The 18,380-nt window shown below is 42.9% G+C and overlaps 1 protein-coding gene across 1 annotated transcript in view; it reads right to left on the bottom strand.

Annotated features, from left to right (window-relative positions):
- LOC132573727 (endoplasmic reticulum membrane-associated RNA degradation protein-like) overlaps positions 1-18,380 on the bottom strand; it is a 115,984-nt gene that overhangs the window by 7,208 nt on the left and 90,396 nt on the right. Inside the window, exons 13-15 of the mRNA XM_060241466.1 lie at positions 4,142-4,215; positions 3,060-3,185; positions 2,433-2,642 (exon numbers count right to left, since the gene is read on the bottom strand). Of these exons, the coding sequence (XP_060097449.1) occupies positions 2,433-2,642; positions 3,060-3,185; positions 4,142-4,215 (410 nt within the window). The remainder of the gene's footprint in view (positions 1-2,432; positions 2,643-3,059; positions 3,186-4,141; positions 4,216-18,380) is intronic.

The following is an 18,380-nucleotide window of genomic DNA, read 5'->3' as shown; positions in this document are numbered from 1 at the left end:
GAAAAATGGGTCAGTTGAGACCCAAGCCTGCCCAATACCGATGGGCTTCTCCAGCAGCTGGGTGATGCAAGAATGGTGGAGCAGTTTGCGCCGATGCCTAATCTGTTGAAGCATCCCTAGAAGAGGAAGGAGTGCAGGAAAGTCTGTCCTTCCTATGCTTGTCCTTCGACTTATGCTTTTTGGAAGGGACGACCGGCTCCCAGAGTCATCTCAATGTTTCTTCGGTGAAGTGGACTCCACTAACCCTTCAGAGGGTCATTTCATAGGCCGATCCCGCTCAGTCGGCATAACTGTCGACACTGGAGACGGACCCATCGATGCCAAGGCCGTGGATTGGGTTGTGTCACCCATCGATGCCAAAGAGCCCAATGCCATTATAGGCGGTTGAAGAGCCGATTCGACTAAAGCCGGCGATAGCCTTGCTGCTTGATTTTTCCATGTCTGTTTGGAAAACCTCGAGCAATGCAGGCACAAGTTGACATGGCGTCCCTCGCCCAGGCACAACAAGCAGAGGGAGTGACCGTCCGGGGGTGCAATCTTACTACCACACTTCAGGCAGCGCTTGAAGAACCCCCAATGTTTTTCCATAGGGAGCAGGAATGTGGCAACGAAGGGGAAAAAATTGCCCCGAAGGGCGAAGTCCAACTAAAAGTCTTTTTTAAAAAAACAACAAGGAAATAGGAAAAATAAACAACGGGCAAGAAGAGGAAAGCCAAGAAAAAAAATTGTAAGTACCGACTGGAGCACTGAAGAACAATCCTTTCAACGCGGCAGTCAAGAAGGAACTGGCAGGATCCTCACGCTAGCTCTGGTGAGTATGTGCACTGCGGCTCCTGCGCATGCTCACTGGGTGCCGAGTGCGAAAAATCTCGGGCTTTTTAGGTACCGATTTGGGGATTGGCGCAGGCGCTCTATCCCATGAGTGTGAAGCACAGAGACCACAAAGAAGATCTGACACCTCTTGTTCTGAATTATTGCATCAAAATCTGTAGACAATGTCTGTGTTGTAGCAATCTTGAGTAGGCTGTTCAAGTGCTGTTCAGGTATGTATCTGTAAGGTGCAAACCTACTTTTGATTTTTTGACGTTCATTAAGGAAATCTCATGGTCAATGCTTTGACTCTAAAACCCAGAAGAAAACATAAAATGGCTGGGCATTTTGTTAACAAGTTGCTTCATGTGCTTGTCAGCCAATGGAGAAAACAGAGGCTTTGCTCTGTAGTTCCTGTAAAACTGAACAAGCCTGGCAAAGCAAGCTGTGACGCAGAAGGAAGCAAGAGAGGGAGAAGGAAGCAGACAACAGGGAGTTGCTCACGGTCCTCTTAAGAGTTCTCCAGGGGCCTGTATGGCTCTCGGGCTGCACATTTGCACTACTGCTCTACAGGAACTAGTGATATAAATAATTTTAAGTTTTAATCAACAGAGAAAACTACACAATGGAACAAGTCTATCATTAGTTTTTCAGTTCTCAGTTAAAATTCTGGCAATGTTGGAAAAACCTGACATGTAATATTTAGCTGTGTTCTGTTTTGGAATGAAATTTACATAGCAATAAAGATGCTGCTGCTGATTTTTCTAGATATTATAAAAGTAGTAGCAACTGCAGCAAGATATTTTAAAGAATTAATGAGAAAAGTATAGAATGAACTATGTAACTTAAGAAATAACAAAGTGGAAACTATTTAAAAACAGAACAATAGGCAGATGCAATTTTCCAATTAGTTGTTTGTGAATATGTAACACGTGGCAAGAAAACAAAAATGATTTAAATCTTATAAACATGGAAAAAATATCTATCTACATACATAACAAGACACTTGGGTTGAAAGACTGATTTAACTGGAACTGGGCACTGAAATATATTTTCTAATGAATCTGAATACATGTCTAGACAACTGCACACTTATACACTTCCTCCTCAAAACTAAACCCCATGACAGTAAAGCTACTTTCAAGATAACCACTACTTTTCTAGTGAAGTCTTAAAATTGGACACTTATGCATCTGTAAAAAACTGAGGTACAAAACTTACCGCATAACAGAAGTTAACATTTCAGCACAGAATAAACCAAGCCACACAGGCATGAAATGTTGAGTAAAGAGAATACAGTTGGTTCTCCAGGCTTAGATTGGGGAGGTATTTCAAGCAGTAGTCAGAACAGAGCTATGGTTTACTTATTTATTTACATTACTTATAGTCCACCTTTCTCACTGGGACTCAAGGCGGATTATACAGAGTGAATCAAAACATTCAATCTTGTAAAATTTGAACAGAAATGAAAGGTGTATTACACAGAGTGAATCAATACATGTATGTGTATATAGTTTTATGTAGTATATGGGATTTCTTTAACAAACTCTTTACACGAAAATAAGTTTCAAGGTAAAGTTAATTCTCATTTCTTAAAAAAATAGTTTTTAAAAACTTCCCACCTCCTCCTCAGGCGCAGATAATTGTGCCTCTGGCGTGATCGCAGTGACTTGTTTATCCATTGCTTATATCTGGTTTCACAAGTAGAAATTACTTGACATGACACATGGTGGCACTGTATGCCTATTTGACGAAGCACCACGGTGACTTCTAGAACAGACCGTGGACAGAAAAGGATGCCAACAGGCTTGCTGCAGAATTCAATCATTAACCTGAAAGGTAAAAAGTCTTTCTTCAGTGTTCTTTAAATTACAGTAAACAAAATCTAAGCATTTTTAAACCGAATGTACTGTAAGCAGCTTGAAGTTAGGGTAGCCACAAGCTATCTATTATAAAAGGGGGCAAATGGATTTTTTTTTTCTATATTACTTCAAGTGATGATCACAACCTGACTAGAGGTACACCACCTTGGGTTCATATAAACAAAGTTGGGAAGGAAACAACTTTAGTCTTAACTGTGTGTGTGTGTACCAGTCAGCTAGCTAGCTAGCTATAGACATTGATATTCTTGTAAAGATTGAACAGAAATGAAATCTTTCATTCCAGAAATGCCCAAAAGAAGTCACAAAGATGTAAGACAGACCTATTTCAGATATAACAAAGAGCATATGGAATGTTATAGGACATACTTTTTTGTTATAAGATTGTTTGCAGAATCATCTGGAAGTCTGATATCCTGAGGTAAGTATACTTGTAATAGAGAGAAAATATCAGCAATAAGTATACACGGGGTCACTGTAGAGTCCTCTTCTGATCTTAATGGGAAAAAGAACCCAAAATATTAAAAGCTGCTTTTAGAACTGTACGCAGGATTTATTTGGATAATAACAATTCTATAGTACCAACTTTTGAAATGCCTTGTAGTATTTATAATCACACAATACCTTGAATATATTTCCCTTGCATGAGTTATTACTGTAGTTGTTCTCTATTTCCAATGTGGAAGTCCTAGAACATTCCAAAGAGTTTTTTAAAATGTCAGCACAGGCTTGCTCCTTCCATTCTCTTCAAACAAGCCCCACTGTAGTTACAAAATTAGAAGAGCTTTCATTGCTTTCTCTGCTTGTTCTACCTATTCCAAAACGGCCTTATCACAAATCATCAGCTCTTCCCAATGAATTCTGTCTTCTTCTGTGGTGATCTCATAAAGGTTCAGAGACATCCAGTCTTGCCCCTCCTAAAAACATTAGCCTCAGGATTATGTGATCTGCTGGGATTGGAATGGATGGATTTGAAGATCAGGAATTTTGAACTGCTATAAGTTTTTCTAGGCTCTGCACTTTTGTAGGCTCCGAGCTACAAAGACTCTGATATGCTGTTTTTTCATGGAGTGTGGGGAAATGTCTCTCCTTGATCTTCTCCAAGCCTTCAGTATGGATAGGTTGGGATAAACAGTTATATACACGCACACACATATATATACACACACATAAACACAAATAAAACTCCTTGTCCTTCAAGAACATCTCTATATTAATCCCCTTACTAGTAACCCTACAATATGTCTCGTAATTAAAGTCTAAAATTATGTGAGGTTCCCTCACCAGGGCTAGTAACCATTGATGGAGCCTTTTCTTCCATAATCTGTCTACTCCCTGTTCAAAGCCCTCTATGCTCATGGCCATCACTAGAAATATTTTACATAAATCATTAAAATCTGCTGAAATCCTTACCGAGCCACTTACCCAAAAGGGTGATAACAAGCCCTTACCCTATCATTTCTTGTTCATTTGGCACTACAGGAAGATCAGACCATAAATTAATGCTTTCCACACACTGAAGTACCTAGAAAGTGAAAAATAAGGTATACAGAAATCAAACTAAAAGCTTATATTAATTAAATTAGGTATTAGACTTCTGGTCGTGGCGACCCATCGTTAAGATTGACCGAGGATTTGCTCTGTTCGGTCAATCTTAAATCGGTCAATTGGGGGGGGGGGTTTCCCCAGATTGAGAAGCCTGAGTCCAGGGTCCAGGAAGGATTCTGGCAGGCAAGCAGCTTGTCAGCTGGGACCGAGACACCAGTGGTGGCTGGTTCCTGGACCCGCAGACGCTGCAGAGCCCCATTGTCCTGATCGTCACTTTAAATGGCACTCTGGTTGAACACCGGTACTTTTCTTCTTTCTAATTCAAATTCTGCATGATTAAAGAGAAGTGGAAAGCGTATTGGTGACTGTAAGTTCTCTTTGTTATTCTGAATACTTGGAAAAATAAAGTTTGGACGTGTGAAGGCTGGTGCGAGGATCGGAGGAAGCTCATAAGGATGAAGGGTGTATGTGTTAAACCTCCTCTTGCTGTAAGACTTTGGAAAGACTGTGAGAGGGCAAAGTTAACTTCTAATTGAATTTAAGTCCCTGCAAAGTTTGATACACATGGAGATTTGATACTATTTAAGAGGCAGGCAGTGAACCGAGTTTTTGAAAAACAACCAAAGGTACAAGATATACTATTAAGACACTATAACTAAAGGAGTGACTGTGATATACTGGTGCAGTGTTGGATTTCTCAAGAAGTGGGAAGCCTGGAGAGAAGTCTGGAAAGAAATCTTGAGTGCTATTATCTGTGACCTATTTTATGGATTTAAAGAGCCAGAGGTATCTGGCTTGAATACTGGTTTGCAAGAAGGAATTATGTTGCCGATTTTGGAAAGAGCAATGAGGAAGCCTGTAAAGTTTGAAAAGAGGGTGACTTTTTTCTTTCCTGGTGGATTATAAAAATATTGACTGGATCTAGAACACTTTATAACCCTATATTGGATTCATTTTTGGATTTTACCTTTGCCTATGGATCATAGATGGATCATCGAGATGAAGATGGCTTTAATTAAACTCTGATTACAATTAATCATTTTTTTGGTAATCTTTATTTTTTGGAAATTTTTTGAACTTTAGTGGCTGTACATTTGTAGCTTGGGGTGTGTGATTCCTTTGAATTACAAAACTATAAAGAACTATGGGAAGAAGATATGCAAATGGGACATCTTGGTTTGGATTATAATTTGCAACATTGACTTGGGAGCATTTGGAGTATTTTTCTCTTTTTGGGACTATCTCTTGTGGATTATCTTTTTGGACCTTTTCCTTGAGGACTGGATTGGATTGGTCTGTACTATTTTAAAGTGTACAATAACTTTGCTCATGTGAGTGTACTCTCATCTCTCTTGCTATTGAGGTTGTTTTTGGCATCTATGACTCATTTTTATGGTAACTGATATTCTTTAATGTTTATAGTTTTGAGTATTTTTGTTTGGGTTTCCTAGGTTGTTGAATTAAGGGGAAAGTTTTGTCTCCAAACAATCTATTTACAACACTGTTTTTTTCTGCTGGCACTGAGTTGACAAAAACTGGATCATAGTGTTCCAAAACAAAGTGGTATCTTATAAACAGTTAATGGTGAGTGCAAATATTTGAATTTTTTTCAACTGTTTCAAAGCTTTTTTTTTAAATTTGAGGGGGAACAAATACTGTGAGTAACTTAATATTAGAAATGGCATCAGGGTTCAAGGAGGGCCCTAAAAGAAGAGATAACAGAGAACAGGGGTACATCGCCCAGCCTCACTCAAGGCCCAACTCAATTTACAGCTGCAAACATGCAAGAAGAGATGAAAGAAATGCAAAACATTCTATTAACAGCCATTTCACAACTGACTGACAAGGTAGACAATATAGGAGAACAAATGGCCGAGGTTAAACAAGACCTTCAAGAAAACAGAAAGCAAGCAACAGAAACTAACAAGGCACTGAAAGCCTTAGATGACCAAGTGGTGAGTAATACCCAGAAGGTTGAACAGTTGGAAATCAATCAAAAGATGTATGATAGTAGATTTCTTCAGCTAGAAATGGACAGAGCGGCTTATATGTTGAGACTGCAAAATGTTCCAAAAGACAAGTCTGAAGATCTGCAGAAAATGGTCAGTGAGACTCTTGCGGAAATTTTGTATGTGCCTCTGGGAAAGATGGGAGATTGATCAAGTTAAGCGTGTACCATTGAGTTTTACCAAATGGAACCAATTACTGAGCAAATTCACGTGAAACTTACTAGAAGAGCAACCAGAGACAACATTCTGAAACAGACAAGAGACAAACCAGTGGTAATAGCAGAGAACACAGTGAGAATCTTGAAAGAGATACCATGGCCTGTCAGTCAGAAGAGGAAAGAATATCATACTGTGACAATTTTTTTGAAAGGAAGAGAAGTACCTTATACGTGGTTGATGCCAGAAGGCTTAGTGTTCATGATTGAAGATAAAAGACATAGAATTAACTCAATCTTCAAAGCTGAGAACTTCCTGGAGAAATTTGGGAAGGAAGAAGAGAGAAGGAGGAAGAAAGATGGCCAAGAAGAAAGCTCAGAGGAAGAAGATTCAAGTGAGGCAAAGAAGTACCAAACTCGATTACAGATCAAAAAAGATAAAAAGGATAGTGATAAGAAAGATTCATAATGGCATCAATAGTCTCTACTAATGTGAATGGACTTAATTCCCCGTTGAAGAGAAGGAAAGTTTTTAAATACTTAGTAAAATTGGAAGCTGATATTATTTGTTTGCAAGAAACCCATATATTGACAAAAAAATCAAAATTTGTTGAAGAATAAAAAATTTGGTAACTTATTTGCTGCAACGGATTTGAACAAGAAGAAGAGAGGCATGGCAACATATGTAAAAGACAAATTCAATCTGCAGCTCTACTTTGCATCAGAAGATGGAAAAACTTTATTGGTGGAAATTACAGTGGAGGACATAAAAATCTTGTTAGTAAATATTTATGTCCCAAATGATCATCAGGAAAAAAATTTTAAGGACCTGCATCTCAAATTAGCGAGCCTAGATTATACAGAATATTGTATATTTGGAGACTTTAATGCAGTCTTTGATAAGACAACTGGACAGGAAGACACACAGGCAAATTAGATTTAAAGGTTCACAGTTGCCAACAAGTTTTTCTAAACTAGCAGAAGAACTGGAGCTAGTTGACGCATGGAGGACGAGATTCCCAGATTCAAGAGATTTTACATACTACTCATCTAGTCATCAGTCCTGGTCAAGGATATTTGCTGGCCTTCTACAAGCCTGATGAAAGAATTGGTGAAAGTGGAGATCCAACCTAGGGTGATATCTGATCATAGTCCAGTAATTATAAACCTCAAAGGAATGCAAAGAAGAAAGAATTGGAGGTTAAGCATCAAATACTAAAAGACAAAAACTTTCTCCAGGAAGCTGAGGAAGAAATGAATTTTTTTTTCCCCAGACAAAATGTAACTCAGGAGGTGAAGATGCAGGTGATATGGGATGCAGCTAAAGCATACTTTAGGGGGCTGGCAATTAGATTCAATGCCAAGAAAAAGAAGGAAATAATTGAGAATTTCCAAAAGCTAAAGAAGCAGGCAGAACAAGCTGATAAAAATTTGAAACTACAACCAACAAAACAAGAATTTCAAGACAAAATAAAAAAGATACAACATCAACTTAATTTATTATTGGTGGGAGAAGTAGAGAGAAAATTGAAATATGCAAAACAAAGTTACTTTGAACATGCTAATAAACCTGGGAAATGGCTGGCATACAGACTGAAAAAAGAAAATGCGAAGAGAATTATAACGTCATTGAGAGATGGAAATAATACAGAGAAATTTCAAAAACGGGAGATACTTCAAATTGTGGAACAATTTTACAAAAAGCTATATGAAAATAAAAAAGTGGCAAAGGAAGGCGTAGAAGACTATCTTAAACAAAATAATCTTAATAAACTTACAGATGAGCAATGGAAAATTTTAAATGAACCAATAATAAGAGAAGTATGTGAAGTGATAGCTTCTCAAAAAAAAATGGTAAATCACCTGGTCCAGATGGCTTACTAGCAGAATTCTACAAAGCTTTTGAAGATTGTCTATTGGTTTCATTTAAACATTTGATAGAAACTATTCAGAGAGAAGCCGAAATTCCATGGACATGGCAAGAAGCCACAATATCTTTAATCCCCAAGGAAGGTACAGACTTGAAAGATGTAAAGAATTTTAGACCAATTTCACTCTTGAATGCAAATTATAAGATTTTTGCTTCTATCCTGGCACAACGCTTGAAGATTTTGTTGGCTATTATACACCAGGATCAAGCACGATTCTTGCCAGGAAGATATCTGAAAGATAATATTAGGACTATATGCAATATACTGGAGTATTACGAAAGTCATCCAGAGAAGCAGCAAGCCTTAGTTTGCTTAGATGCAGGGAAAGCTTTTGAAAACGTCCGATGGCAATTTATGATACAACAATTAAGAGGCATGGAATGTGGTGAAAACTTTTTGAAAATTATACAGTCAATATATTCATCTCAAAGTGCCAAAGTGATTGTCAAGTCTGCTGTAGTCTCTGTGTGTAGTTAAGCCATTTCTTTGGTTCAGGAAAAGGATCCTGGGTAAAACCACACTGTATGCCAATGCTGCTAGCTCGAACTCTCCTCACCCCCCTCCTGCCCTTTGTTATGTAGCCTTGCTTTGAAACGAGAATATGGGAACAAGATTACAGAGCCTTCTCAGTGGGGCCTGGTGCCAAGAAGACGCTCAAGGACGACCCAGGCCTGGGAACGAAATAGTAACATCTAGGTGTGAATGTGCCCTGCATAGAGTACCCCTCCCTCAAGAACTCCTTTGATGTATACCTTAAATGTTTGCTCTGATTGTATACTTGCCAGTCTTTCAATTTCGTTCTATAGTCTAACAACATGTTACAATAAACTAGAAACTTTTATCAACAAAGGTCTCGTTATTGAAACATCAGACTTGACAGTGATGGTGAATGGTGAATTAACAGAATCAATTACTATCCAGAAGGATACAAGACAAAGCTGTCCACTGCCACCACTTTATCTTATGTTTGGAGATTTTGAACAAACAAATAAGAGAAGATTCTAATATTAAAGGTGCGATGGTCAAGGGAGAGCATTACAAATTGAGGGCATAAGAACATAAGAGAAGCCATGTTGGATCAGGCCAATGGCCCATCCAGTCCAACACTCTATGTCACACAGTGGCCAATATATACACACACACACAAACACACAAAAATGTGGCTAATAGCCACTGATGGAACTCTGCTCCATATTTTATCCAATCCCCTCTTGCAACTGGCTATGCTTGTAGCCATCACCACCTCCTGTGGCATTGAATTCCACATGTTAATCACCCTTGGGGTGAAGAAGTACTTCCCTTTTATCCGTTTTAACCTGACTGCTCAGCAATTTCATTGAATGCTGAGTTCTTATATTGTGTGAAAGAGAAAAAAGGACTTCTTTCTCTACCTTCTCCATCCCATGCATAATCTTGTAAACCTCTACCATGTCACCCTGCAGTCGACTTTTCTCCAAGCTAAAATAGCCCCAAGCGTTTTAACCTTTCTTCATAGCGAAAGTGTTCCAAACCTTTAATCATTCTAGTTGCCCTTTTCTGCACTTTTTCCAATGCTATAGTATCCTTTTTGAGGTGCGGTGGCCAGAATTACACACAGTACTCCAAATGAGACTGTACCATCGATTTATACAGGGGCATTACGATACTGGCTGATTTGTTTTCAATTCGCTTCCTAATAATTCCCAGCATGGCGTTGGCCTTTTTTATTGCAATCGCACACTGTCTTGACATTTTCAGTGAGTTATCTACCACGACCCCAAGATCTCTCTCTTGGTCAGTCTCTGCCAGTTCACAACCCATCAACTTGTATTTGTAGCTGGGATTCTTGGCCCCAATGCGCATTACTTTGCACTTGGCCACATTGAACCTCATCTGCCACATTAATGCTCACTCACCCAGCCTCAACAGATCCCTTTGGAGTGCCTCACAATCCTCTCTGGTTCTCACCACCCTGAACAATTTAGTGTCATCTGCAAACTTGGCCACTTCACTGCTTACTTCCAACTCCAGATCATTAATGAACAAGTTAAAGCGCATGGGACCCAGTACTAAGCCCTGCGGCACCCCACTGCTTACCGTCTTCCACTGCGAAGACTGCCCATTTATACTCACTCTCTGCTTCCTATTAATTAGCCAGTTTTTGATCCATAAGAGGACCTGTCCTTTTACTCCATGACTTTTAAGCTTACTAAGGAGCTTACTAAGGAACTTTATCAAAAGCTTTCTGGAAGTCAAGGTAAACAACATCTATTGGGTCCCCTTTGTCCACATGCTTGTTCACTCCCTCAAAGAACTGTAACAGGTTAGTGAGGCAAGATCTTCCCTTACAGAAGCAATGCTGAATCTAACTCAATAACTTGTGTTCATCAATGTGCCTACTCATTCTGTTCTTGATAATGATTTCTACCAACTTTCCCGGTATTAAAGTCAGGCTGACTGGCTGTAATTTCCCAGATCTCCTCTGGAACCCTTTTTAAAGATGGGGTGACATTTGCTACCTTCCAGTCTTCAGGAACGGAGGCAGATTTCAATGAAAGATTACATATTTTTGTCAACTTTGAGTTCTTTCAGAACTCTTGGATGTATGCCATCCAGACCTGTTGACTTATTAGTTTTTAATTCGTCTATCAGTTGTAGGACCTCCTCTCTTGTCACCTCAATCTGACTCAGGTCTTTCAACACCCCTTCCAAAATTAGCAGTTCTGGAGCGGGCAAACACTTTTCATCTTCCACAGTGAAGACGGAGGCAAAAAATTCATTCAGCTTCTCCATTTCCCTATCCTCCTTCAGTAATCTTTTGACCCCTTGGTCATCCAAGGGCCCCACTGCCTTCCTGGCTGGTTTCCTGCTTCTAATATATTTTAAGAAATTTTTATTGTTGGTCTTTATGTTTTTTGCAATATGCTCCTCATAGTCCGTTTTTGCCTGCCTGATCACAGTCTTGCATTTGATTTGCCACAGCCTGTGTTCCCTTTTATTAATCTCACTTGGACTAGCTTTCCACCGCTTAAGGGAGTCCTTATCTTTTACAGCTTCCATTACTTTGTTTGTTAACCATGTAGGCCTTCTCTTATACCTATTTGTGCCTTTCCTAACTTGTGGTATATATTTTATCTGAGCTTCTAGGATTGTAGTTTTAAATAGCCTCTAAGCTTCCCCAAGGGTTTTGACTGTATTTACCTTTCCTTTCAGTTTCCTCTTCACATGCCTACTCATCTCAGAGAATTTACCCCTTTTAAACATGGTTGTGCTGGTCTTTTGGGACAACTCCCTATTTATTCAAATGGTGAAATCAATACGCTACGGTCCCAAGCGGTGCGATCACTTTTACATTTCTCACCAAGTCTTGGGCATTACTTAGGATCAAATCCAGGATCGCCCCACCCCTGGTAGGTTCTGTGACCATCTGCTCCATAGCACAGTCATTGAGAGCATCTAGAAACTCAATCTCTTTCTCTCGACCTGAACACATATTGACCCAATCAAACTGCGGGTAGTTAAAATCACCTATTACGACACTGTTTTTATGTTTAGACACTATCTTTAATCCTTCCATCATATTATAATCATCCTCTATCTTTTGATTTGGTGGGCGATAAACTCCCATAGTTAAATTTCTTTTTGGGCCCTCTATTTCTACCCAAAGTATTTCTAGAAGGGAATTGAATTCTTTGACATCAGTTTTACCAGACTGTATACCCTCTCTGACATACAGAGCCACCCCACCTCCAACCCTTCCCTCCCTATCCTTCCGATATAACTTATATCCAGGAATCACCGTGTAACACTGATTCTCCTCATTCCACCAAGTTTCTGAAATTCCCACAATGTCTATATTTTCCCCCAACACTAAACAATCCAACTCACCAATTTTACTTCGAACACTTCTAGCATTTGTATACAAACATCTATAATTTCCCAGGCAAAGGCCCGCAACCTTCCTCCTGCTGCCTCGAGACTTTGGCAGGCAGCCCATACTGTTTGTCACCATCTCAATGGACAACTCTGATCCATTACCCGGTAGAAAAGTAACAGCTAGCCCTTCATCTCTTTGAGATGAGTCCTGCTGAACCAGAGGCATTTCAACTCCTGTCGGCTTTCCCCCAAGATTTAGTTTAAAAACTGCTCTTCCACCTTTTTGAATTTAAGCACCAGCAGCCTGGTTCCATCTGGGGACAAGTGGAGACCGTCCCTTTTGTACAGCTTCAGCTTGTTCCAGAAAGCATTCCAATGCCTAACAAACTTAAACCCTTCCTCCTTACACCATCGTCTCAGCCACACATTGAGACTTCTAATTTGTGCCTGTCTCTCCTGCCCTGCATGTGGAACAGGTAGCACTTCTGAGAAGGCTACCTTGGAGGTCCTGGCCTGACGTTTCCTGCCTAGCAGCCTAAATTTTTCCTCCAGGACCTCACGACTGCATTTCCCCACATTGTTGGTGCCAACATGCACCACTACCACTGGCTCCTCCCCTGCACTGTCTATCAGTCTATCTACAACACACATAATGTCCGCTACCTTCGCACCAGGCAGGTAAGTCACCATACACGGTTTTGCCACCCAGCTGTCTACTTGCCTAAGGATCGAATCACAACTACCAAGACCCCCCTCTCTCCCTGCCCATGGATGGTTCCTTGGCGCGAAAGGATACCCACTCACCAACTGAAGAAGAGGTCCCTACTGAGGGCGCATTCCCCTTATCCTCAGCACGATGCCCTGTTCCCTCTCAACCCTCATGTTCCCTGGCAGCAATGAGGCTGCCACGTTCAGAGTGGGGCTCATCTAATACCGAGAATCTTCCCTGAGTGCCTGACTGTCTCTGCTTCTCCAGGTCAGTCACCTCGGCCTCAAGGGTACGAACTCATTCCCTGAGGACCAGGAGCTCCTTGCATCAAGCTCACACCCAAGACTTCTGTCCTGTGGGCAGATAGTCATACATGTGACACTCAGTGCAAAACAATGGAAAGCCCCCACCCCCCTGCTGGCATTCTACCTTAATGATAGCTTTTTTCAAAAATATACAGTCCCCTTTTAAATCCTGTTTGTTTATGTGGCTCTCCTTCTACTTACCTTATTGGGAACATAAGGAATCTGGGTTCCTGGTTCTTACAGAGCCCCCAGGCCAAGAGCCCTTTAGCTTTTGCCCTTCAGCTCGTGTCTCTGGCAAGGCGCAGCTTAATAATGCAAAGAGGTTGGGGAACACAGCCACTCCTAATCAATCAGCAATAATCAACTTCAGCCCACTCAAACCAAACAAACAGCAGTTCCCCAGCAACCACAAACTCAGAATTTTCAATAATCACACAAACTCAGAAATTCTCAGCAACTTCCCCAGCTGCTTAGAAAGCCAAACCTCACCCTTGTAGCACTTCTTCTCTGCTCTCTCTCAGAGCTCTCTGAAATGTGCTCAGTCTCTGGCAAGGTGCAGCTTAATAATTTAAGCCGATAATTTGCAGATGACCACTTAACAACCACTTAACTCAATTGACTGCTTCACAAATAAGATTACCCAATTTGGTTATTGGGCAGGATTGAAGATAAATTATGGAAAAACGAAATTTTTGACTAAGAACATTACAATAGAACAAATCCAATCCTTTCAAGAAAATTCTAAATTTTCCTATGAGAAGAAAGTGAAATACTTAAGTATCTATATATCAAACAAATGCAGTACTTTAAAGATGGATAACGGAAGATTCTATTCACTTACCGTGAAGTCTTCCTTCTCTGTGGTCCCGGAGTGGTCCAGTCCTCATTCGTGGGATCTCAGCTCCTCCTCTTCCATTGCAGGGCTTAACAAACTTGACCCGAAGGGGAGGTGCTGGATCCTCAGCAGTCAGTTCTTCTGCCAGCTATCCTACCTCCCTAATAACAACTCCAAGAACAATAGGAGAGAACATCTCTGGGGAAACAAAACCGTCCCCTCCCTCCAGAGCTTATCCTGAACCCTTCCACAAGGGGCTCTAGTGAGGGACCCAGTAACCAACACAGTGTCCACCTCCAACTCCGAAGTCTCTGGACAAAGCCCATACCCCCTCACACAACTGGGTGGGTAGGATTGGACCACTCCGGGACCACAGAGAAGGAAGACTTCACGGTAAGTGAATAGAATCTTCCGTTCTCCAGTGGTCCCAGGAGTGGGCCAGTCCTCATTCGTGGGACATAAAAAAGGCGAGTCCCTGGGCGGGCACCTCAGCTTTGTCCTGAGACCACGTGTTGGAGCACCTTCCTACCGAACGCAGCCTCGGCCGAGGCCGCCTTATCGATCCTATAGTGCTTAGTAAAGGAGTGAACTGACTTCCAGGTCGCTGCCTTACACACTACCTCCAAAGAAGGAAAAGCCCTATAGGCTGCTGACGTGGCTGTTCCTCTGAGGGAATGAGCTGTCACCCCTGTCGGGGGCTCCAAACCTCTTGCCTTGTAAGCCTCACAGATGCACCCCCTAATCCACCTACTAATGGTGGCGGCTGACACCTTGCGACCATTGTTTGAAACCCTAAAGGAAACAAACAAAGAGTCGGACTGACGAAACCCCTTGGTCCTGTCCAGATAGAAACTAAGGGCTCTACGGACATCTAGACAATGCCACAGCTTCTCTGTCTCATGGACTGGATTGGGGCAAAAGGAAGGCAGCACGATGTCCTTCGCCCTATGAAAGCGTGAGTTCACCTTCAGGATGAATGCAGGGTCAGTGCGAAGCACAACTTTGTCCTGATGGAAAACACAGAGATCCTTATGAATCGAGAGAGCCTGAAGCTCCGACACTCTGCGTGCCGAGGTGATGCCCACTAAGAATGCCACCTTAAAGGTCAGCAACTTGAGACTACACGATGCCATGGGTTCAAAAGGCTTGCCGCAAAGCGCTTTTAGTACCGTGTTCAGATTCCATGAAGGAAACCTATGCACCTGCGGTGGATTAACCAAGGACACCCCCTTCAGGGACCTCCTGATATGCAGGTGTGTGGAGATAGACCTGCCCTTCCTAGACCCTCTGACCGCTGCTATGGCGGCCACTTGCTTCCGCAGTGTACTAGTGCTAAGGCCTTTTTCTAGCCCCTCCTGCAGAAAGGATAGTACAACGGAAACTGAGGCATGCAACGGGTCCTCCCCCTTATTCGCACACCAAATACGAAAAACCTGCCAGGTAACATTATAGCTCCTGTTAGTGGAGCTCTTCCTTGAGGACAACATGGTGTCTACCACCTTATCTGAATAACCCAGACTAATCAACTGTTGCCGCTCAATCTCCAGGCAGTGAGCTGCAGCATTTCCGGTCGTGGATGATGCAGTTTGCCTTGAACTAGAAGATTCCCTCTCAACGGAATTCGCCACGGCTCCAGTACTGACAGACTTTGAAGGTCCTGGAACCAGGCCCTCCTGGGCCAAAAGGGGGCCACAGCCATCACCTCCGCTTTCTGCTCCCGAACCCTCTGCAGAAATCTCTGGATGATCTGGAACGGGGGAAAGGCGTATAACAGCTTTCTCGGCCAGTCTGAGTTCAGAGCGTCGACAGCCGCTGCCCCTCTGCTTCTTGTCCTTGAAAAATACTGCGGCACCTGGTGATTGTCGTCCGAGGCGAAGAGATCCACTTCCGGGGCCCCGAATCTTTGGCAGATCTCTTGAAACGACTCGCGATGAAGAGCCCATTCCGACTGGTCCAAGGATTGCTGACTCAGCCAGTCTGCTACTACATTGTCCCTTTCTGCCACATGGATGGCTCTGATGGATCGAAGATGGGCTTCCGCCCATCTGAACAGGACCTGAGCTTCGTCCTGAAGTTTCCGGTATCTGGTGCCTCCCTGACGATTCACATAGGCCTTTGCCGTCATATTGTCTGTTTGGACCAGGACATGAGCTCCTGTTAACTTTTGTCTCCACTGAAGCAAGGCTAGATGTATGGCTCCCAACTCCAGAAGATTTATGCTTTCCTTGGCCTCTTGGACGGTCCACTGACCCTGTGTCACCGCTCCAGTCGTGTGCGCTCCCCAGCCAAAAAGGCTGGCATCTGTGGTCAACACCACCCTCTTGGGTTCCCGCAATTCCTGACCCCAGGAAAAGCGATCGGGCGCCTGCCACCATCTGAGATCCTTCAACAGGCCAGGTGGTAATGTCAGTGAAATTGGACTTTTGGAACCTATTTGCTTCTGGAAGGGCAACAGGAATTTCTGGAGTGGCCTCGTGTGGAACCGTGCCCACTGAACTATGTCCTGACACGACACCAACATCCCCAACAATCTTGCCAGTAACATCAGCTTGACCCGCTTCCGTTGCTGGACTCCCAAAATCAGCTGCGAGATCTTTGACTGTCTTTCTGGCGTCAGAAGAACCCTGTCCAGACTGGAGTTGATCTGAACCCCCAAGTGTGTCAGAGACTGGGACGGCTGAAGCCAGCTCTTCTGAACGTTTATTACGAATCCGTGCAATCTGAGGGTCCTTATGGTCAACTCTAGGTCCAGTTTTGTCTGCTCCTCCGACGGGGCCTTGACCAGAATGTCGTCCAGAAACGGAAACAGGGAAACCCCCTGAAGCCGGAGGACCACCACGAGGGTGACTAATACTTTTGTGAACACTCTGGGCGAGGACTTTAAGCCAAAAGGCAGAGCTCTGTACTGGTAATGACGCCCGTCGTAGGAGAAGCGAAGAAACCTGCGGTGCCCCTTGGCTATAGGAATATGAAGGTAGGCCTCCGACAGATCTATGGAGGCCATGAAGTCTCCCTTTTGAACAGCTAGCAGTATGGATCTCAGAGTCTCCATTCGAAACTTCTTTGTAACGACCGACTTGTTTACCCACTTCAGGTCCAGAATCGCCCGAACATCTCCGTTCTTTTTGGGCACTACAAAGAAGATGGAATAAACACCTTGAAACTTCTCCGACACCGGTACCGATTCGATGGCTCCTATCTGAACTAGATGATCGATGGCCCTTAGTAGTGTACGATGTTTCTTGAGAGATTGAGCTCTCTGTACCTCCAGGAACCGATGACGTGGAGGAGAAGAAAATTCTAGGGAGTAACTGTTGGTAACTGTGTCCAAAACCCATCTGTCCGAAACCGTTTGATGCCACACGTGGGAGAATCTTTGAAGCCGTCCCCCTATCCGATCGTGGTCCATTGGGACCGCCCAGTCATGCTGAGGTGGACTTCTTCTGTCCCCTAATTGGTTGACTTTGTTTTCCTCCAAAGGAAGGTCTGCCGTCTCTGGCCTTTGGTTGCCACTTTGCCCTGTATTGTTTGAAGGAGGCTTGTCTTGAATCTCTCCTATTTCCACGAAAGGACTGGGACCTCTGCCTCGTCCTGTTCTCACGTCTCTTGGAGGGCAGGACTTTTTTCTTATTTCTGTCCTCTATGAGATATCTGTCTAGACCTTCCCCGAAGAGCGAGGCCCCTTTAAAGGGAACTGCAGCCACTTTTGCTCTGGCTGAGGGATCAGCATCCCAATTACGGAGCCAGGTATTCCGCCTAGCTGTAACGCTAGAGGCCATAGCCCTAGCAGAGAGTTGAACTGCTTCGAGGGTCGAATCTGATGCAAAGGCAGTGGCTAGCGTAATTTTCTTAAGTGAGTCCTTAACATCCCTAGGCAGATCCTCTCTCTTAGCTAGGTCGGAAAGCCACATGTACGAAGCCCTACAGAAGAGAGACGTGGTAGCTGACACTTTTAGAGCACTGGCGGAGGCTTCAAAATCGCGACGTAAGGCCTGCTCTATGCGCTTGTCCGTTGGATCCCTTGGCATCCCATCCGCATCCATCGGTAGAATGGAATTAGAAGCCAAGCTGTTGACCGGGTCATCAACTACTGGCAACTTAAGCCTCTTGGTCGCCTCTGGGATGAAGGAGAAAAACCTAAAGAAGTTTGACGACACCGTCTTAGGCTTGGCTGGATGTTCCCACTCAGATCTAATTATTGAGAAAAACCCAGAGGGCAACGGGACCTGTAGTGGTTTTGAACCTGACTTGGGTATAATATCCTCCATTGCAACAGGAAACTCAGCATCCTCCTCATCCTTGGATTTTGGAGTATACTGTATCTGCAATGTCCTAATCACTTT

The sequence above is a fragment of the Heteronotia binoei genome, chromosome 1 (genome assembly GCF_032191835.1).
Source record: "Heteronotia binoei isolate CCM8104 ecotype False Entrance Well chromosome 1, APGP_CSIRO_Hbin_v1, whole genome shotgun sequence".
Taxonomy (NCBI): domain Eukaryota; kingdom Metazoa; phylum Chordata; class Lepidosauria; order Squamata; family Gekkonidae; genus Heteronotia; species Heteronotia binoei.
Note: the sequence above shows the minus strand (reverse complement) of the source record. Positions and strands in the feature narration are given on the sequence as shown.